The sequence below is a fragment of the Calidris pugnax genome, unplaced genomic scaffold, assembly GCF_001431845.1.
Source record: "Calidris pugnax isolate Ruff unplaced genomic scaffold, ASM143184v1 scaffold18, whole genome shotgun sequence".
In the NCBI taxonomy this organism is placed as follows: Eukaryota; Metazoa; Chordata; class Aves; order Charadriiformes; family Scolopacidae; genus Calidris; species Calidris pugnax.
Genome location: NW_015090812.1, coordinates 3,653,113 through 3,672,800, shown reverse-complemented (window position 1 = coordinate 3,672,800; position 19,688 = coordinate 3,653,113). Strand labels below are relative to the sequence as shown.

The 19,688-nt window shown below is 51.9% G+C and overlaps 3 protein-coding genes and 1 long non-coding RNA gene across 5 annotated transcripts; 1 reads left to right on the top strand and 3 right to left on the bottom strand.

Annotated features, from left to right (window-relative positions):
- The first annotated feature begins 833 nt into the window (after window positions 1–833).
- TMEM205 (transmembrane protein 205) lies at window positions 834–2,614 on the top strand. The gene is made up of 3 exons (XM_014939081.1): window positions 834–1,128; window positions 1,563–1,726; window positions 1,957–2,614. Exons 1-3 carry the CDS (start codon window positions 999–1,001, stop codon window positions 2,254–2,256), a joined length of 594 nt encoding a protein of 197 aa, XP_014794567.1. The 5' UTR covers window positions 834–998; the 3' UTR covers window positions 2,257–2,614.
- A 370-nt stretch (window positions 2,615–2,984) lies between these two features.
- Window positions 2,985–5,644, bottom strand: LOC106886271. Its single transcript, XR_001411617.1, has 2 exons — window positions 4,886–5,644; window positions 2,985–3,667 (listed from the first exon to the last, which is right to left on the bottom strand). It is a non-coding gene; the product is annotated as an uncharacterized LOC106886271 (long non-coding RNA).
- Window positions 5,645–6,198: 554 nt separating this feature from the next.
- TTC4 (tetratricopeptide repeat domain 4) lies at window positions 6,199–15,491 on the bottom strand. 2 transcript variants are annotated; one of them, XM_014939492.1, is made up of 10 exons: window positions 15,359–15,491; window positions 13,344–13,461; window positions 13,038–13,199; window positions 12,722–12,799; window positions 11,763–11,887; window positions 11,387–11,473; window positions 10,323–10,537; window positions 9,042–9,123; window positions 7,867–7,949; window positions 6,199–6,881 (listed from the first exon to the last, which is right to left on the bottom strand). In XM_014939492.1, exons 2-10 carry the CDS (start codon window positions 13,441–13,443, stop codon window positions 6,782–6,784), a joined length of 1,032 nt encoding a protein of 343 aa, XP_014794978.1. In that variant the 5' UTR covers window positions 13,444–13,461; window positions 15,359–15,491; the 3' UTR covers window positions 6,199–6,781. The 2 variants fall into 2 exon arrangements, with proteins under 2 accessions (XP_014794978.1, XP_014794977.1); XM_014939491.1 differs by lacking the exon at window positions 15,359–15,491 and adding an exon at window positions 13,546–13,655.
- Window positions 14,762–16,753, bottom strand: PARS2 (prolyl-tRNA synthetase 2, mitochondrial (putative)). Its single transcript, XM_014939490.1, has one exon. The coding sequence runs from the start codon at window positions 16,707–16,709 to the stop codon at window positions 15,294–15,296; it is 1,416 nt and encodes a 471-aa protein (XP_014794976.1). The 5' UTR covers window positions 16,710–16,753; the 3' UTR covers window positions 14,762–15,293.
- Between the last annotated feature and the right edge of the window lie 2,935 nt (window positions 16,754–19,688).

The window sequence follows — 19,688 nt, the reverse complement described above, 5'->3', positions numbered from 1 at the left end:
CCCCACCAAAGGACCATGGCCACCAGGCCATGCCATCGTGCAGTGGACAGGGCAGGTGGAGGATGGAGCGGAGAAGCATCCCAGAAATGCCAGGAAGCTTCTGGCAAAGAAAAGGCTGTGGAGATTTCTGGGGATCTACAAGCATTCCAGGTGGGATCCAAGTGCCTGATGTGAAGGTCTCTTGAGTACCATCATGAGAAGGTTTCAAGGACCTGATTGTACAGACGCCTAAATAAATACATTGGAATGGATATACAAAACCACAGTGTATATTTACCTATTATGCAGGGGGTGTGGGATGTAATTAGACGGCAGAGTCTCTCTCAAGGCTCTCCCTGCTGTAACTCATGCCCTGAGGCGGTTGGCCGAGAGGAGGAGGAATAAAGCAGGCAGCAGAATTGATGGACTGCTCCCAGAAGCTTTGTTTTAATTAATTTCCAAAGCTCTCCTCGTAGTGGAGCAGGCAGCTCCTTCAAAGCCTCCTTCTCCCCACCACTGCCCCTGCCCTCATGTTTGTTCCAGCGTGGGGTCTGTGGCAGCGGGGTGACTCCAGGAGCCAGCCCGGCTTCTTCGAGCCCCAGGCTTTTTGGTTAAAGAGTGCAGAAACCATTGCTGTTTTTAGACAGGGCCTCTTTGAGGGCCGCAGCGTGGGCAGGCGCATGGGTCAGGGCTTTTCCTTCTTCCCTTTTTATTGACTTTCTGCTTGTTCCTGCTGCCAGGGGTCAGCCGGGGCTTTGGCTGGACTTTGCCGAAAGTCCACCCAAAAGGGCCGGTTACTGGGTGGTGACGCAGTGCCCTGCCCCTAAGATATAAGGGGTCCCAGGACTGGGTTTGCAGCCCCGGTGGGTGCGTGGTGGTGGGGCTGGGAAAGGGCTGCACCAGCTCCAAAGCTCTTCCCGAATCAGCAGGTTCGTGACTCTAAACTGCCTTTGCCACATCCAGCGAGGTGACAGCGGTAACAGCAGCTCAGCGCTGAGTTTTGGGGTGGCTTGGTGGACATGGAGGGACCCGTCTCCAGCCAGGACACCATGCCGACCAACACAGAGCCCTCCAACACCATCAAACTGCTGCACCTGGTTTTCCTCTCCACCAGCTGGGGAATGCAGGTCTGGGTCACCTTCGTGGCAGGTAGGTTGCCTTCCACGCACACCACCGTGGCTCCCTGCCCAGGGGAAGGATCAGGGGAGGGGGCTTTGCCTCTCTCTGGGGAGAACTTAAAGCCCCTTCCAGTACCTAAAGGGGGCTACAGGAGAGATGGGGAAGGACTCTTTATCAGGGAGTTTAGTGATAGGACGAGGGGGAATGGCTTCAAACTAGAAGGGAGATTTAGATCAGATATTGGGAAGAAATTCTTTCCTGTGAGGGTGGTGAGGCACTGGAACAGATTGCCCAGAGAAGCTGTGGCTGCCCCATCCCTGGAGGGGTTCAAGGCCAGGTTGGATGGGGCCTTGAGCAACCTGGTCTGGTGGGAGGTGTCCCTGCCCACAGCAGGAACTCAATGATCTTTAAGGTCCTTTCCAACGCCAACCATTCTATGGGTCTGTGATTCTCCCTCCTTGCAGGGTTCGTGATGGGCAGCCGCCTCCCCCGCCACACTTTCGGCTTCATCCAGGGCGAGCTCTTCCCCTACTACTTCCACATCGGCTCCGCTTGTGCCTTCCTCAACCTGACTCTCTTTGCCATGTGCCACCCCAGCGAGCTGCTCACCGAGGAACAAACCACCCAGGTAGCCTCCTGCTGTACAACGTGAGCTGGCCCTAACCCAAATCCCTTCCTCGGTGGGGTCCCCCTCCACTCTGCTCCACTGAGGTCGGTTTGCCAACTGGTGACGAGGTCCACACATGGCTCTGGTTAAGAGAAACCAGTTAGCATGCAGATTGCAGGGAGGGGCTGGGGGAGGAATTTAATCCACCACACATGTGAGATGTTGACGGGCAGCTGTTGCCTCCCCTGCAGATCATCATCTTCTTTGTTTGCGTCGCTGCTTCTGTGCTGAACACCCAGTGGTTCGGCCCGGTCACCTCCGACATCATGGTAGACCTGCACCTCGTGGAGCGCAGCCACGGTCTGGGCCAGGAGGTTGGGCTGGTGGCCACCAAGTCCCGCAGGGAGCTGCGTGCCACCAACCCCAGCTACAGGCAGCTGTCCCAGCAGTTCACCCTCTACCATGCTCTGTCCTCCCTCTGCAACCTCTGCTGCGTCGCCTGCAACGGCCTGAGCTTGTACTACTTGGCCTCCCGACTCTCTGCCCTGTGAGAGCCAGGGCTCCAGGAAAAGGGAGCCATCCTGCTGCCTGTGAAAGTCACCCTGAGCTCCGGAGATTACATCTCAGCATCCTCAGATGGAGACACTTTTAACTGTATTTGTGGAGAAAGTTAGGAATAGCGAAATGGGAACTCTTTCTTTCCAGCTGTCTGAATCCAGAGTGTGAAAATCCTGCACGGTCTGAGCAGAAGGGTTTATGGCTGAAGAGCTTTTCAACGCCCCATGCACTAGATGTGTCTAAAACTGCACTGTGTTTCTGCAGTCACAGAGATTGCAGAAGAAATAGGAGATTTAGAATTACTTTTAATTAAATGCTGCAAGTGCAGAAGACCCTATACATCGGCTTCACCAGTTTGTGTAACGGATGAGGTTGTTACGTTTGGGTTTAGAATCGCTGTTTGGCATCCTCTTGTAGTATTTCACTAGAGGAGAGTTATTGTCTTGTTTATAAGGCAGAAAGCAGTCTACTTAAAATAGACACGTTTATTTCCAGGTTCCATGGGACAATCAGTAAGGTAGCAAAAGGGTGGGTAAAACACAGCACTCCCCAGGAAGAGCCCTGAGCTCTCAAGCAGCAGAGCTGGGTGGTGAGAAACCATCAGCTGCTCAAGTGGCAGGCAGGAACCTGATGGCATCCATCCTGCTGGAGGTACGGGCATCCTCTTGTAGTATTTCACTAGAGGAGAGTTATTGTCTTGTTTATAAGGCAGAAAGCAGTCTACTTAAAATAGACACGTTTATTTCCAGGTTCCATGGGACAATCAGTAAGGTAGCAAAAGGGTGGGTAAAACACAGCACTCCCCAGGAAGAGCCCTGAGCTCTCAAGCAGCAGAGCTGGGTGGTGAGAAACCATCAGCTGCTCAAGTGGCAGGCAGGAACCCAACAGCATCCATCCCGCTGCAGGTACAGCCCCAGAGCACTGCCCTTAAACCCCAGAAACTACAGCCCTCCTCCAAGGAAACCGGCCATTTTCCACAGGTAGGTAAGTGCTTTCCCAGCTGCTGCTTCAGCTGCAGCCAGCCTTTGGCACAGCTTCAGGTTGATTTCCAAACCACAGGCAGCCTATGGCAGGGGAGACCTTCTGCAAACCAGCTGGGTTTCTTTTTAAACAAACAATCCCCTCTTGTAAGCCCTTCGCTCTCCCGTGTGCTGCTTCCCTGGAAGTTTCCCTGCGTGCCAAGATTACGCTTCCCCCCTGAAGCGTGCAAGGTGTTTTTGTTGAGGGAGAAGCTCGTGGTCTGCAGCTGGGGTAACAAACACCAGCCTCTCACACAGGATCCCCCACAGTTTCGTTCCCGCTCGTTACAGTCGATGCACCTTCTTGCCAGAGAAGTACTTCTTGGAGAAAGGAGAACGCTTTACAAACGCCAAAACTGTTGGAGTCCCGGCCTTTACAAAATACCTGCAAAGATTAAAGGGAGTCCTTTGGCTTCCTTGTAGCTGGCCAAGCCTCGTCCAAAGCGAGTGGATTCTGCCCAGCTCAGTAAAGACCAACCTCCCCGAGGCCAGTGACGAGCTTTTTTGCTGATTAGCAGAGCCTTTCGTAGCCGGGACAACACACATCTGAGGAGGAGCATTTTATGAATCAACTCCTCTCCCAACAGCTACTTCTGACTAAAACAGCTGTTATTCTCCCTCTGGAAGGAGGTCTCTTTTGTGACGAACTGCCCTTACAGCCCAAAACCTGAGGGTTTTTATGCAGGCTGCTGAGTTTTACAGTGACAGGTCAGACACAGCCTGCACCAGTGGACCTAGAGCTCTGCTCCCACCGGGAGCTTTCGTAGCCGGGACAACACACATCTGAGGAGGAGCATTTTATGAATCAACTCCTCTCCCAACAGCTACTTCTGACTAAAACAGCTGTTATTCTCCCGCTGGAAGGAGGTCTCTTTTGCAACAAACTGCCCTCACAGCCCAAAACCTGAGGGTTTTTACGCAGGCTGCTGAGTTTTACGGAGTGACAGGTCAGACACAGCCTGGACCAGTGGACCTAGAGCTCTACTCCCACTGGGACAGCCCTGGCCACCAGCACTCCACAGCAGGCCTTCTCCAGCAGCTACAAGACGGTGCAAATCAACAGCACGGGCTTTACAGTGATTTTTTGGCTTCACAAACAGCAAATTCTCCTCTCCCAGTAACTGCACAACACTTTCAAGTCAGTTTCGGAGTGAAACTGCACTGCATGCTGTGCTGGGGGCTGCTCACGCAGCATCATGAACAGTGACAGCATTGTTAACCTTCAACATGCTCTCTTTATGTGCTGCTGCTGGTTTTTTCCTCTTTTTTTTTTTTTTTAAAGTAGCTCTGTGGGGATGGGATCTGAAACAGCCCTTTTGTGCTGCTGCTTGTGTGCAGCCCAACTCCACCCAGTCCTGGAAAGAGTCAATTATTACTTTTTTTAAGGAAAACAACATGTAAGTCACTAGAATCAGGCACAAAATCCATGCAGTCTCACTGCTTTACACCTTCAAGAGTTCGGACTATTAAATCAGAGAAGAGTTAGGACAATTAAAGTCTGAGAGTTAGGACTATTAAATCAGAGAGAACACCACATTTAAAGCCCAAAGCTCATACTTTCTGCCTTGGTGCTCTCTCTGGACACAAAAAGGTACGGCCTCACCTTTGGTGCTGCAGCACTTGTAGCAACGTGTGTTCTGGGTTCAGCTTGTACATTTCTGCTCTTTCTTCATCTTCAAAATAGAGCTTAAAAAAATTTGGGAAGGTTATTAAACACTTAAAATACATGAAGGCAAACTACTAAGCTGTTAAAAGTCTACTATATATCAACTAGAAGTTAATCAAACTTTTGTAGACGGAACCAACTGTGTTGATGACAACTTCAGAAACAGTTTTGTGTAAATTCCAAGTCTTCCCCGTATAAACCAGTTCACCTTCTTACGGCAGTGGCAGCAGGAAGGCAAAATACACTGGCTGTTCCTGTGCTTTATTACAGAGAAGCAACCCAAATTGATGGGCTGCTTTTTAACAGGTGAAATGCAGCAACGGCATGAGCTAAACTGAGCAGGTTTAGAGATATTGAACAAAACAAAGTAGATTTAAGAGATTCAAATGCAGCAGCTGTGCCTCAGACTGTACACAGAGCCACAATCCCAGTGTTTAACCTGGAAAAGTACACAGCCACTGTCCTTTTGGACCTGCCTGCTCACTGCACTAAGGGCTGCGCTGTTGCCTGGCACACGTGACACCGAAGTGGAAAATGAAACATAAAACAGCTGTATCTTTCTATGTACAATTTCTGAAAAATCTTCCAAACCTGCCGTAGCCACAACCAACTCCCATCTCGCACGTGCTAAAGTCTCATTAGACAGACACTGTCTTGATGGGATTAAGTATTTAAGCACCACCAGTTAGAGCTGAAAATAACCTTTTCTTTTTAAAAAAGTATTTACTCATTTGTATTGAGCAACGTCCCAACAATGCAGTTAAAAAACCAGCAGCCTACCAGCTTGATGGCCCAAATCTTAATGGAAATGTAAGCAATATCTACAAACACCTCCTATCAAATGCAACGTACGTGGAAGACAAAAGAACCTCCATTTCAATTAATGAATTCTGTGTCCATGTCAGCACATCTGGAAAACGTTTGAGTTAATAAACGAACACAGCTCTCCAAATCCTTGTTTCACATCTGTGTATGGTAAACAGGTTATGCTTTCATACACTCAAAGCTGCTCAAGCTCACTCCAGGAAAAACAACAATAACAACAACAACAAAAAAAAAAACGAGAAATGGGAGATTTAGCATTACTTTTAATTAAATGCTGCAAGTGCAGAAGACCCTATACATCGGCTTCACCAGTTTGTGTAACGGATGAGGTTGTTACGTTTGGGTTTAGAATCGCTGTTTGGCATCCTCTTGTAGTATTTCACTAGAGGAGAGTTATTGTCTTGTTTATAAGGCAGAAAGCAGTCTACTTAAAATAGACACGTTTATTTCCAGGTTCCATGGGACAATCAGTAAGGTAGCAAAAGGGTGGGTAAAACACAGCACTCCCCAGGAAGAGCCCTGAGCTCTCAAGCAGCAGAGCTGGGTGGTGAGAAACCATCAGCTGCTCAAGTGGCAGGCAGGAACCTGATGGCATCCATCCTGCTGGAGGTACGGCCCCAGAGCACTGCCCTTAAACCCCAGAAACTACAGCCCTCCTCCAAGGAAACCGGCCATTTTCCACAGGTAGGTAAGTGCTTTCCCAGCTGCTGCTTCAGCTGCAGCCAGCCTTTGGCACAGCTTCAGGTTGATTTCCAAACCACAGGCAGCCTATGGCAGGGGAGACCTTCTGCAAACCAGCTGGGTTTCTTTTTAAACAAACAATCCCCTCTTGTAAGCCCTTCGCTCTCCCGTGTGCTGCTTCCCTGGAAGTTTCCCTGCGTGCCAAGATTACGCTTCCCCCCTGAAGCGTGCAAGGTGTTTTTGTTGAGGGAGAAGCTCGTGGTCTGCAGCTGGGGTAACAAACACCAGCCTCTCACACAGGATCCCCCACAGTTTCGTTCCCGCTCGTTACAGTCGATGCACCTTCTTGCCAGAGAAGTACTTCTTGGAGAAAGGAGAACGCTTTACAAACGCCAAAACTGTTGGAGTCCCGGCCTTTACAAAATACCTGCAAAGATTAAAGGGAGTCCTTTGGCTTCCTTGTAGCTGGCCAAGCCTCGTCCAAAGCGAGTGGATTCTGCCCAGCTCAGTAAAGACCAACCTCCCCGAGGCCAGTGACGAGCTTTTTTGCTGATTAGCAGAGCCTTTCGTAGCCGGGACAACACACATCTGAGGAGGAGCATTTTATGAATCAACTCCTCTCCCAACAGCTACTTCTGACTAAAACAGCTGTTATTCTCCCGCTGGAAGGAGGTCTCTTTTGCAACAAACTGCCCTCACAGCCCAAAACCTGAGGGTTTTTACGCAGGCTGCTGAGTTTTACGGAGTGACAGGTCAGACACAGCCTGGACCAGTGGACCTAGAGCTCTACTCCCACTGGGACAGCCCTGGCCACCAGCACTCCACAGCAGGCCTTCTCCAGCAGCTACAAGACGGTGCAAATCAACAGCACGGGCTTTACAGTGATTTTTTGGCTTCACAAACAGCAAATTCTCCTCTCCCAGTAACTGCACAACACTTTCAAGTCAGTTTCGGAGTGAAACTGCACTGCATGCTGTGCTGGGGGCTGCTCACGCAGCATCATGAACAGTGACAGCATTGTTAACCTTCAACATGCTCTCTTTATGTGCTGCTGCTGGTTTTTTCCTCTTTTTTTTTTTTTTTTTTTAAAGTAGCTCTGTGGGGATGGGATCTGAAACAGCCCTTTTGTGCTGCTGCTTGTGTGCAGCCCAACTCCACCCAGTCCTGGAAAGAGTCAATTATTATTTTTTTTAAGGAAAACAATATGTAAGTCACTAGAATCAGGCACAAAATCCATGCAGTCTCACTGCTTTACACCTTCAAGAGTTCGGACTATTACATCAGAGAAGAGTTAGGACAATTAAAGTCTGAGAGTTAGGACTATTAAATCAGAGAGAACACCACATTTAAAGCCCAAAGCTCATACTTTCTGCCTTGGTGCTCTCTCTGGACACGAAAAGGTACGGCCTCACCTTTGGTGCTGCAGCACTTGTAGCAACGTGTGTTCTGGGTTCAGCTTGTACATTTCTGCTCTTTCTTCATCTTCAAAATAGAGCTTAAAAAAATTTGGGAAGGTTATTAAACACTTAAAATACATGAAGGCAAACTACTAAGCTGTTAAAAGTCTACTATATATCAACTAGAAGTTAATCAAACTTTTGTAGACGGAATCGACTGTGTTGATGACAACTTCAGAAACAGTTTTGTGTAAATTCCAAGTCTTCCCCGTATAAACCAGTTCACCTTCTTACGGCAGTGGCAGCAGGAAGGCAAAATACACTGGCTGTTCCTGTGCTTTATTACAGAGAAGCAACCCAAATTGATGGGCTGCTTTTTAACAGGTGAAATGCAGCAACGGCATGAGCTAAACTGAGCAGGTTTAGAGATATTGAACAAAACAAAGTAGATTTAAGAGATTCAAATGCAGCAGCTGTGCCTCAGACTGTACACAGAGCCACAATCCCAGTGTTTAACCTGGAAAAGTACACAGCCACTGTCCTTTTGGACCTGCCTGCTCACTGCACTAAGGGCTGCGCTGTTGCCTGGCACACGTGACACCGAAGTGGAAAATGAAACATAAAACAGCTGTATCTTTCTATGTACAATTTCTGAAAAATCTTCCAAACCTGCCGTAGCCACAACCAACTCCCATCTCGCACGTGCTAAAGTCTCATTAGACAGACACTGTCTTGATGGGATTAAGTATTTAAGCACCACCAGTTAGAGCTGAAAATAACCTTTTCTTTTTAAAAAAGTATTTTCTCATTTGTATTGAGCAACGTCCCAACAATGCAGTTAAAAAACCAGCAGCCTACCAGCTTGATGGCCCAAATCTTAATGGAAATGTAAGCAATATCTACAAACACCTCCTATCAAATGCAACGTACGTGGAAGACAAAAGAACCTCCATTTCAATTAATGAATTCTGTGTCCATGTCAGCACATCTGGAAAACGTTTGAGTTAATAAACGAACACAGCTCTCCAAATCCTTGTTTCACATCTGTGTATGGTAAACAGGTTATGCTTTCATACACTCAAAGCTGCTCAAGCTCACTCCAGGAAAAACAACAATAACAACAACAACAAAAAAAAAAACGAAACCAAAACATAACAACCCTGAAATAGAAGGAAAGTCAAACTTCTTACCTCAATATTGCTGGGAAGGTATTTTTGTTCTAAATCCCAGGGAGGTAACTCAGCAAACATCACCATTAAATGATCAATAAACCTAAAAGCCAAAACACACTTGGCTGGCTTAGATGAAACGTTCAGCTTCAGTAATTTGCACAGTTGCATTTGATTGATGGTAAAAATACATTAGCAAATTAGACAATAGACTTGAAAGTACGTTTAGATCACTAATAATTCCTTCCCTTCAAACTCTTTGCTCCCCCAATGAGACCAAGGCCCTGTTGTAACTCATGCTATTGGTTTCAAACTTGAGCTGTGCAACAACAAATTATTTTTAACTTTTCACTTTCACACCAAAGAATATGTCAAAATAAACACCCTCCATTTTATCTAAAATTGATTTTCCTTCTACAAGGTCCCACCAGCACCACGCTTCATTGGATCAGAGTGCTCAGAATATGCTTGTGTGTCAGAGGCTGATTTATTTTCGTACTTCAAGAGTGATGGTGGCCAATGTGTTCCAAGAACCCATTTCCATTTCTTTTGGTCATGAAAAGGTGTAGTGAATGCTACCGTATAAGAACCACAACTTTACTAATCTGCTTGCACTGTAATTTTAAGTCCTAAACTTATTAGTGCATCTGAGGAATAGGTATCTCACAAAAAAAAAATAAAAAATTACAAATTCCAAGTTTGTTTAACTTTGCAAGATTGGAAACTGAAGGTACCTTCAAGAGAAACAGAATTCCCACCTTGACAGTCACTTGCTTATAGTGTGAAAGGTCTGCAGCACTTCAGCCAGGCCTGCTGTAAGCCCTCATGAAAACTATGGGATCGCCGATGGTTAAAAGAGGTCTCTTTTGGAAATTTTTAAATAATTTTTAAGTTTAATCCTCTTTCCGAGACCCTGTATTTGGAGAGCTTTAAAACAGCACCTTAATGAACCTCTAAAATCCATGCACGAGAATGTGTCACTGGTGTTACTGGCCACTGGTCCAAGCCTTCACTGCAAGTCCCTTTAATCACACTGGCTAAATATGACACGTTTGTCTGTACTATAATTTCTGTAATGTTGAGATTTTGGCCCTTGTATTTTAAAGCATAAATCACAGACTAATTCAGGTTGGAAAGGACCTCAGGACGTCACTTAGTGCAACCTCCTGCCCAAGAGTAGGGTCAGGTAGGAGGTTAGAAATCTGGAATTATTTCATGACCACGGCAGCTTTTCACTTGCTGCCTGTTCTCATCTACTCAAGCACCTCTGTTGTGCAAGAATGCTGCTGATGGTGCATTTACCTGGAGTTCTCGTGAAAAGCTGCAATGAAGTCTGTTTGCTCATGCTCGGGGTACAGGAAGAGGACAGGCCAGTGCAGGTTGCCATCAGCATCTAGGTGCACTTTTGCCCCCGTGGCGTTGTCAGAGTGGAACCCGTCTATGGATAACTCAGCCAGGCCGTCTGATATTTCCTCTTCTTCATTTGAAGGCTCAAGAACCAGCTTGATATTTCTTTCCTTGAGGGGAGGAAGGAAAATAATCAAAAAACCCAACCAAAACCCGAACAGGTATGGTGGGAAGAATAAGAGCAAAAAATTAGCAGTCAGTAAAAGGACAAACGATGTCATTCTTGTTAACAAGTCAGCTCTCAAACATGCCATCAAAAGCCCTCCTACAGTATCAGACTCAGGTGACTGGTCTTCCTAGCAGAATCCAGGACCTCAGCCAGACCCCCAGACTCCTCATAAAATGCACGAGGAGAGGTGGGAGTCCAGAGGAGCCTGCACGCTGAGAGAAGGGCCTGAGGATACGTGGGGAATGGGATGCATCTGAAATCCTGTTCTTTGGGACCTAGGGCATAACTTCAGGGTGCAATGGTGTGCACCAGTTCCTGAGAACATCCACGCTTTCCAAGAACTGAAGAAAGCTCCCTCTTTAGAAAGAAGACTGCAGAAGAGATCAGATTTTACACAGCAGTCCAAAATATTTTAACATAGATCAATCATCTGCTGAGGAAGAGAAGGATCCAGGATGGATCCTCTCCTCCACCCCACTGCTTATCTTCTACCCTTCTACCAAAGTAGTGCCCATCAGCAGCAAAGAAAACAAGGTTAATTGGGCCAGTGCGATGCTACAGCTCAGCAGCCCGAGCACTCTCTTGGATGCCTGGTCTACCTCCTAACACCGGGCTTGTATTTTGCATTAGTTGTTATTTGAAATATGGAAACCTGGGAGGTGGGGCTAGAGCCACACAGATATAGTTTCAACTCAGTTTTTTGGCCCTCAAAAGCCTGCACGTGAGAACAACCCCTCAGAGACAAGCAAGAGAGCTCTTAAAACTAAACTAAACCCCATCACTGACCCACCTTTATCGCTGCAAGCAAAGTCTCCTTTTGACACTGCTCTTTCTTCTCCATCACCTTTGCTTTCCTTGCATCCCGCTCCTCGGCTCGCTATGTGTAAGAAAAAGTTGCACCATGGTCACACACAGCAAGTCAATGCCCATCACCACCCTACCCTGCCAACGGGTGGAGAAATCAGTTCAGATCTCCAGAAGGGTCCCCTCCAGCTCTCTCCCCTGCACGTGTCAACACGCACTACATGGAACCACCACTCGATTCTGTTTGGGGATATAACACACAGAATCTTGTATAGAGCACTCTTCAACCAAGGATCCCAAAGTGCTTCTTGACACAAAGCAGGCGACAAGCATTGTAGACGCTAGACTGCCTTAATATTTACCTTCAATTTGTCAGCTTTAGCTCTCATTTCCACAAGCTTTTTCTCTTTTGAATCTATTCGCAAGCCCTCCTCACACCATGCTATTGCTTCAGAGAAATTCTTTAGCTCCATGTGACAGAGAGCTCCTGGAAGGATTAAGATTTTTAAGTTTCCAGTATGGGAGTCAGAATACAACTGCTACACAAAACGGGTGTTACAAAGACAGCATTAGCCCTAGTGCTTTCAAGAAGAGCACGCAGCAGCACACACTGTTGTCCTGCAGGGTCATATTCGATCCATTTGTAGACTTCCAGCACATCAGCTGAGGACAAAATCTAAAATATTTCAGCAGTTCCTGTATCATTTGCTCGTCTAGCCACAGAAATCAACAGAATGATGTTACAAGTGTCTGTTACAAGCACAATTTTTAGCACTGTAATTAACATTTAAGTATTTGTCTCGTAAGGAAAAAATTAAAGTGGCCATTTCCGTGGAGTGAGAACGGCTGTTGGGAAAAAATCCTCAAACCCCCCAAAAATAGTATTGTGGAAAACAGCACAAGTTACGCTGTGCTCTACAGAAACGGGTCCAAAGCCTCTTTGACAGACAGAGAAGCTGAAGAGCAAAGAGCAGAAAGACAATGTTTTGACTGAAAAGCCAAAGCAAAACACAGAGCTCTGTTTTGGGGAGAAACAGCAATAACAAGAGAAAGAAGACATCTGGTACAGTAACTGCTGTAACTTCCTGAAATGAATGCACTCCTGAAATAAAGGAGGAATGCACACTCAACAACCATTTCAGGTTTGGAAACACTGTTATTTAACACACAGACACATTCCGGGAAACAAAGCAACATCCAACAACAGCTTGTTCCTGGGCTTGTAACAGTAACAGCATAATAAGCAAAACCAACATGTGCAAAGCTGTTCTGAAGGGATGTTCCTTGCGCTCCACGCAGTAACACCTGCTTCAACTCTCACCTCTTATGATTGCTTTGAGATGGGTGGGCCTCAGCTTTTTCGCTTGGATGGCATCATTGAGAGCAGAACGGTAGTTACCTACAAAGCAAGTGACACTGCTCAGAACCTTTCATTTATATTTTAAATCGCACCTGACCCGAAAGTGACAAAATAGCTTATGTGGAGACTACGATTCACTGTTTCCACAGTCGCTGCAAGGCGAGCGGAGGAAGAAAGAGCAAACTAAGAGGAAGGACCGAAAGGAGAGGAATCCCCCAGACAGCTGACAGCCCTGTTCCCAGCCCTGCCCGAGGCAGAACGGTGCACGTCTCCTTACCCAGGTAAAACTGTGCAGCCCCTCGGTTTGTGTGCAGCACGGCGTTCAGCTCTGCGTCCTCACACTTCTTCTTCAGCCCCTCGGTGTAGGCGACCACAGCCCTCCTGTAGTCCTTCTCCCTGAAGTACTCGTTCCCTTCGTTTTTGTACATCTTGGCCAGCTCTGCAGGGGACGAAATGGGGGAGGAGAGGGCCTGAGCTGAGGGTGCCGCTCCACAGCGCCCCAGGGGCGCCCCAAGCCCTGTCCCCCAGCCGGGCAGACCCCTTCCCGAGGCCGGCAGACGCCCCCCCAGCCCCGGCTGCCCACCTGCGGGGCCCTGCTCCTCGTCGAAGAGGAGGGACTGCAGACAGGCCAGGTCGGGCTGCCGCTCCGCGTCGATCTCGGCCGGGCACCGCTTCATGAACATGGGGATGGCCTCCAGCTCCTGCGGGCGGACACACACCGACCCTCAGCTCAGCCCTGCCCGGCCCGACCCCCGGTACCTCCCTCCCCGGCCCCGCCGCCTCACCTCCTCCCAGGTGTCGGGGTGGAGAGCGCCCCGGTACCGCGCCGCGCCGCCACCCGGCCCGTCCTCCGCCATGCTGCCGCTCCGCACCGCCCCGCGCCTTCCGACCGACCGCCCACCGCCTCAGGCCCGGCCCCACCGCCTCAGGCCCGGCCCCAGCCCCGGCTCCGTCGCCTCAGGCCCGGCCCCAGCCCCGGCCTAGCGCCTCAGGCCCGGCCCCACCACCAGCCCTGGCCCGGCCCAGCGCCTCAGGCCCGGCCCAAGCCCCGGCCCAGCATATCAGGCCCGGCCCCACGCCTCGGGCCCGGCCCCAGCACCAGCCCTGGCCCGGCCAAGCGCCCTCAGGCCCGGCCCCACCACCAGCCCTGGCCCGGCCCAGCGCCTCAGGCCCGGCCTCAGCCTCGAGCCAGCCCCGGCGCCTCAGCCCCGTCCCCGGGCCCGTCCCAGTGCCCTCAGGCCCGGCCTCAACACCCACGGCTCCGGCTTCCCTGAGCCCAGCCCCGAGCCCTCAGGCCTGTCCCCAAGCCCCCGGGCCCATCACCAGAGCCCTCGGGCCTGGCCCCATCGCCTCAGCCCTGGCCCCAGCACCCCCCCGGGCCCAATCCCAGAGCCCTCAGGCCTGGCCCCACCACCTCAGCCCTGGCCCCAGCACGCCCCCGGTCCCCATCCTGAGCCCCCAGGCCAGCTTTCAGCAGCAGGTTTAGGTGGCATCTCCCACAGGATGGCAGGTAGAGCTGATCCTGCTTGGGACAGGGTGAAGGTGGCCCAGGTGACCTCCTCACGTGCGGGAGCACAGGGGTGTACCACAGCCCTACATGACAGTGGCACTGCTGTGGCTCCTGTTCTCCAGACCCAGTAGCTGTGGCATGGGGATAGGGGAGTCTCAGGGGACAATGCCACCCACCCTGGGATGGCAGCATGTCACCACCCTGCAGGACAGGGTCCCTTACAGCCTTTAAGCAACAATGCAGTCTGGACACTTTAACCCCTTGGCTTTGCAGGTCCCCAAATTTCATGTTTCCTCGTTATTATTTATTTTTTTTGGCAAAGATTTTCTACCACTCTGAGGTTGCATCCCCAAAACCACACCGTCACCACCTAAGCCCAGCAGATCCAGGCACCTCACCAGCCGGACCGGGACACAGATGCCCCACACCATCCCTCACTTTAATCCCTGCAGATATGCAGCGCCGTGGCATTTTCAAGGCAAACAAGGCTCTAGGGTGCACCATCTTGCTTTAATTGAGATTTGCCTCCACCCTCACAGAACCTGGGTGTCTCCACAGAGAAGGTGCCAAGGGAGGAAAGGTGCCTTCCTCTCCCTCCCTCTTAAAACCCCTCACGCTGGCAACTCAGCACCTGAGAGGGACGAGGGAAAGCCCCTCCTCTCCCCGCTCCTGCAGCCTCAGCTATTGTGTGGGCTCGACTGAGGCCATTGCCAGTCTGTCTGCCATGGCTGGGCAGTGAGGGGCTGGCCCTGCCAGTGCTCCCACAGCCGTACAAGGCTATACATGCTGGTAAAATCAGCCTATAGCCAGAGGGAGAAACACCCTTGGTCCCACAGAGGAACTGGAGCTGATCCCAGATGAACCTCAGCGCCGTTGCAAGACACCGAGGCCAGCTCTGAGGTGAGCTGGATTCTGCTCCGCTCCTGCAGAGCCGTCACCGACATCCTGCACATCCCAGGGCTGTTCATTTAAACTCAGTGCAGCAGAGAGGAGAGATTCAGAGACGGGGGGGTGGGGGGGAGTTTAAGGGACTTGCACTTTACTCATCAGCTCAATGACACCTTCCTTGGTTAGGAACAAAACCTCACCGGCGTTCTGATTCCACACTTCGAAGACCGGGGGGTCCTCACAAACCCTCTTCCCAGCGATGACCACGTAGGGGTAACCCAGTTTGTTGGCGTCCTTCAGCCTTTTGCCAATGGTCAGCTGTGTCCTGTCATCCAGCACCGAGTCGCGGGCGAGGTGGGGCAGGGCTTCGGCCAGGTCATCGTACGCCCGCTCCAGCAGCGCCGCTCCCTCCTCCTCCTCCTTGCTGCCTCTCTTGGGGGGGATGAAGCAGAGCTGGTAGGGCGCGATGAGGCTCGGCCACCGGATGCTGTCCTCCGTAGACAGCACCTCGATGGAGGCCGCCAGGATGCGAGTGACCCCCAGGCCGTAGCAACCCATTTCTGCCAGCTGGGGTTTGTTCTCAGGGGACAAGAAGACGGCGTTGGAGACGGAGGAGTACTTGGTCCCCAAATAAAACGTGTGCCCCACTTCAATTCCCTTAGTCTGTGTGAGTTTTTCCCCGCAGGTGGGGCAAGATGTTTGTTCCCCATTTAGCGTTTCCACGTTGGCTGCAAAATGTCCTTCGGGGCACAGCACCAGCCTGTCCTCACCGATGTCTGCCGGGAGCTGGAACTCGTGGGACATGGTGCCGCCGATACTGCCCGTGGCTGCCCGCACTTTGACGAAGGGAAGGCCCAGCCTGTCGAAGAGGCTGCAGTAGGCGTTGCACACCAGGTCATAGGTCTGCCGAGCCGCCTCTTCGGAGGCGTCGAAGGTGTACATGTCCTTCATGTAGAACTCCCGGCTGCGCAGCAAGCCAAAGCGGGGCTTGGGCTCATCCCGAAACTTCCTGGTTACCTGGTAAAGGCGCAGCGGGAGCTGCTTGTAGGACAGGTTGGTGTGAGCGGCCACCAGCTCCGTCACCGCCTCCTCGTGCGTGGGGCCCAGGCAGTAGTCCTTGCCATGCCGGTCGGCCAGTCGGAAGAGCTCCGGGCCCATCCGCTCCCAGCGGCCGCTGGCTCGCCACAGCTCCGCCGAGCTCAGGCTGGGCATGTTCAGCTTCTGCCCTCCCACGGCCTGCATCTCCTCGTCCATCACCTTGACGAGCTTCTCCATGGCGCGGACGGCGGGCGGCAGGTAGTAGTAGCAGCCGGGGCTGGCGGGATGGATCAGCCCCCCCTGCAGCATCAGCTTCTGGCTGCGGCACAGGGGCTCCCCGGCCCTGCCCTCCCCCCCCGCCTCGCTGCCCCCCGCCTGCAGGTTGAGGGGCTGGAAGAGCTTCGAGAGCAGCAGCCGCCTGGCCCTGCTCGGGCCGCCTTGCCGGGGCCCGCAGCTGCGCCGCCGGGCGCCCAGGGCCGGGAGCCGCCGCCATCCCCTCAGCAGGCCCACCATGGCGGCGCCGCCCTCACACCTGCCCCGCCGCCGGGGCCGCGCGCCACTCCGCCCCGCGCGCCCCCCCGCCGCCGCAGCCAATGGGGAACCACACGCTGCGATCACGTGGAGGGGGAAGCCGGATGTTGTCGGGGAGGAAGAGGGAGGCCGGGACTCTATGGTTCCGCCGGCATGGCGGTGGCGGGGGTGCCCAGCGCCACCTACCGGGCGGACAGGGCGGCTGCGGCGGGAGTCCGCCAAGGCGGCGCCGTGCTGGGGCGGGGGGCGCGGGAGGGGACGGGGAGCGCTGGGGCACTCCCGGCAGATAGAGGATGGCGGTGGGGCGACAACGGGGCTCTTAGAGGGCGAGCGCCGCAAGGGAGGCCAGGGAGATGATCGGGGAAGCCCCTCTGCTGTGGGACAGGCTGGGAGAGCTGGGGCTGCTCAGCCTGGAGAAGAGAAGGCTCCGGGGAGACCTTATAGCCCCTTCCAGTCCCTAAAGGGGGTACAGGAGAGATGGGGGGACTTTTACAAGGGCATTTGTGACAGGGCAAGGGGTAATGGCTTCAAACTGGAAGAGGGGAGATTCAGATTAGGTCTCAGGAAGACATCTTTCACTCTGAGGGTGGTGAGACACTGGAACAGGCTGCCCAGAGAAGCTGTGGCTGCCCCATCCCTGGAGGGGTTCAAAGCCAGGCTGGATGGGGCTTGGAGCAACCTGGTCTGGTGGGAGGTGTCCCTGCCCAGGGCAGGGGGGTTGGAACTGGATTATGATTAAGGTCCTTTCCATCCCAAACCATTCTATGATTCTATGATTTGCCTATTGCTTTCTTAATTAACAAGGTTTTACGAAACTGACAGCGTGGACAGCTTGCCAGACAGACGGCCACTCTGCAAAACCTGCTGCCACCCCCACGACACAGAGGGACAGTGACAGCACCTTCAGACCAAACTGCAGCTTCACCAGCTCTGTCCTCCCCCAGGCAACCATGGCTTTGCTGAGCTGGGTCACCTCTGGTGTGTGGTTGTGGCAGAGCACCCTCACCTCCTGCTGCAGGTGCTGCTGGGGGACCCCAGTCTCCAAAGTGTGACCCCATGGTCAGCAGTACCAGGAAAGGTGGTGCAAGCCCCTGAGATGCCACTCATCCCGTTGACCTTGGCTGTAAATTTGTGATCACGGGGTCCTTGAAAGCAACTAGCCCATCCTCTGCCCCTTCCAGGCTCAGACACAGGGGCAGTGTGTCCAGAGGTTGAACCACGTGGCCATAGGAGCACAACTGAAGAAGGGCTGAGAAATCAGAAGTCCTTTTTTCTTAGGTCGTTTCATCTTCCTCCACTCAAACCTGGCACAGACACCACCTGGCACCCAGTGGCCACCTTTTCAGCCTCCCACCTCGAGCTCCAAGGAAGTTAAACGTCTCTGAGGAGCGGTTGTAGGCACACATTGAAGTACTCCACTAGAGGAGGAGATTTCCCTTCCCTGAGCCTCATGGTATGAGGAGTTAAATAATCCTGTTTAAATATAAGGAAGTAAGAACGAGTCCCTATTTTATTTAAAAATGGGATTTGAAGAAATCACCGTGATTCTTCTATAATGAGAAATACTCACTAACGTGCACTCTTGTTTACAGGAGGCTGGAAATGGGCAAAATCAAGGGATTAAAGGACTCGTGAGTGATTTAGGAGCACTTAAGTCCTTAAGTAGTGGAGCCAGTTCTGCGAGGTGACGCAGCACCTCGTAAAACGTTGCCCAGAGGGACCTGGGGAAGTCCCTCAGCAGCCCAGGGCCAGAGCCAGGATTTCTGGGCTGCCAGGTGACAGCTTTGCTCCCAGACCCTGCCTTCACCAGTTTCATCAGGCACTTACTTCCCCCTAGGTGTTTCTCACCGTAATTAAGCAAGTGATGCAAAAGCTGCCTGGGAGAGGCACCGTGGCTGTCTCAGAGCCTGGAGGAGCAGGACAGGTCCCCGTGAGAAGGGGACCTACTTGTGCCTGGGTGCAGAACATCTGCCAGTCGAGCTGTGGGTCCTGCAGGACCTCGAGTGCCATATTGCACATCCCTTTGGCCATCTCTCCTGCCTGCCCAGGAAATGAAAGATATTCTCCGGGCATGGGAGGGTTGTCTTTCACCATTTCCATCACCCGTTGGAGCCACAGAAGCAGAGCACGTTTCCGTCAGTGACTTATTGCCTGCTGTGCTGATCAAAGGGACAAAAACATCTTGGATTGATTGGCCAGGGCAGTGTTTTAACCGGGAGGGTTTAAGGCCGTGCAAGAGACACAGTCTGTGGGGAAAGCCGATATCTCTTATTAAATCATCAGACAGGACTGAACGCGGGGCTAAGCTCGGGGGTTATGTGCCTGAAAGCATGTCTGTGCTCCTTATTTTTTCCAGCTGTGGCTGGGGGAATGTAATAAAGGTACTGCTGTCCCTGCAGCCTTCCACTGAGCTGCTCGCCTGCTGCGTTGCCAGGGGCTGATTTATGCCATTGGGGCCAACATCGTGGCCTGGAAGGGGGGTGCTCTGTACGTGGGAGGATGGAGGGTCTCAGCTCCTGTCTGGAGCCTCCGGGGGATTTCCAGGAGGAAAAGCACTGAGGAAGGGGGGGAAGGTGAACAAAGGACCCGAATCAGTCCTGGACGCAGCGCTGGGTACAGCACCTTGCCAGGACAATCAAGGGGGTTGATCTTGGAGAAGCCACAGTCCTGTTTTCCCCTGAGGGTGGTGGAAAATGTTTCTTTCCAGCAGCATCCGCAGGTAGCACCAGGCCAGGGTTGGGGAAGAGAAGTCAGGGCAGGTGGGAGACCAAGTCATTCAGCGGCCGAACCTCTCTCTATCCTGGGGAAGATGTGCAGTTTGGGGTCTCAGCACAGCGAGGCAACACAACCCAACCCACCCTGGACATGCTCTTACACAGCCTGTAGGGTCTGTGAGCCCACAGCACCGACTCGCACACTGAGCTGATGAACTTTCCCAAGTACTTTCATTCCCTCCGGTGA

Bases quoted from the DNA above. Each gene is read 5' to 3' on its own strand.
- TMEM205 (XM_014939081.1), top strand. From the start codon at position 999: ATGGAGGGACCCGTCTCCAGCCAGGACACCATGCCGACCAACACAGAG. The intron at 1,129-1,562 runs GTAGGTTGCCTT...CCCTCCTTGCAG, and splicing joins CTGGGTCACCTTCGTGGCAG to GGTTCGTGATGGGCAGCCGC. The intron at 1,727-1,956 runs GTAGCCTCCTGC...CCTCCCCTGCAG, and splicing joins CCGAGGAACAAACCACCCAG to ATCATCATCTTCTTTGTTTG.
- TTC4 (XM_014939491.1), bottom strand. From the start codon at position 13,617: ATGGCGGAGGACGGGCCGGGTGGCGGCGCGGCGCGGTACCGGGGCGCT. The intron at 9,124-10,322 runs GTAAATGCACCA...TTTGGCTTTTAG, and splicing joins GCTTTTCACGAGAACTCCAG to GTTTATTGATCATTTAATGG. The intron at 7,950-9,041 runs GTAAGAAGTTTG...AATTTTTTTAAG, and splicing joins ACCTTCCCAGCAATATTGAG to CTCTATTTTGAAGATGAAGA.
- PARS2 (XM_014939490.1), bottom strand. From the start codon at position 16,709: ATGGTGGGCCTGCTGAGGGGATGGCGGCGGCTCCCGGCCCTGGGCGCC.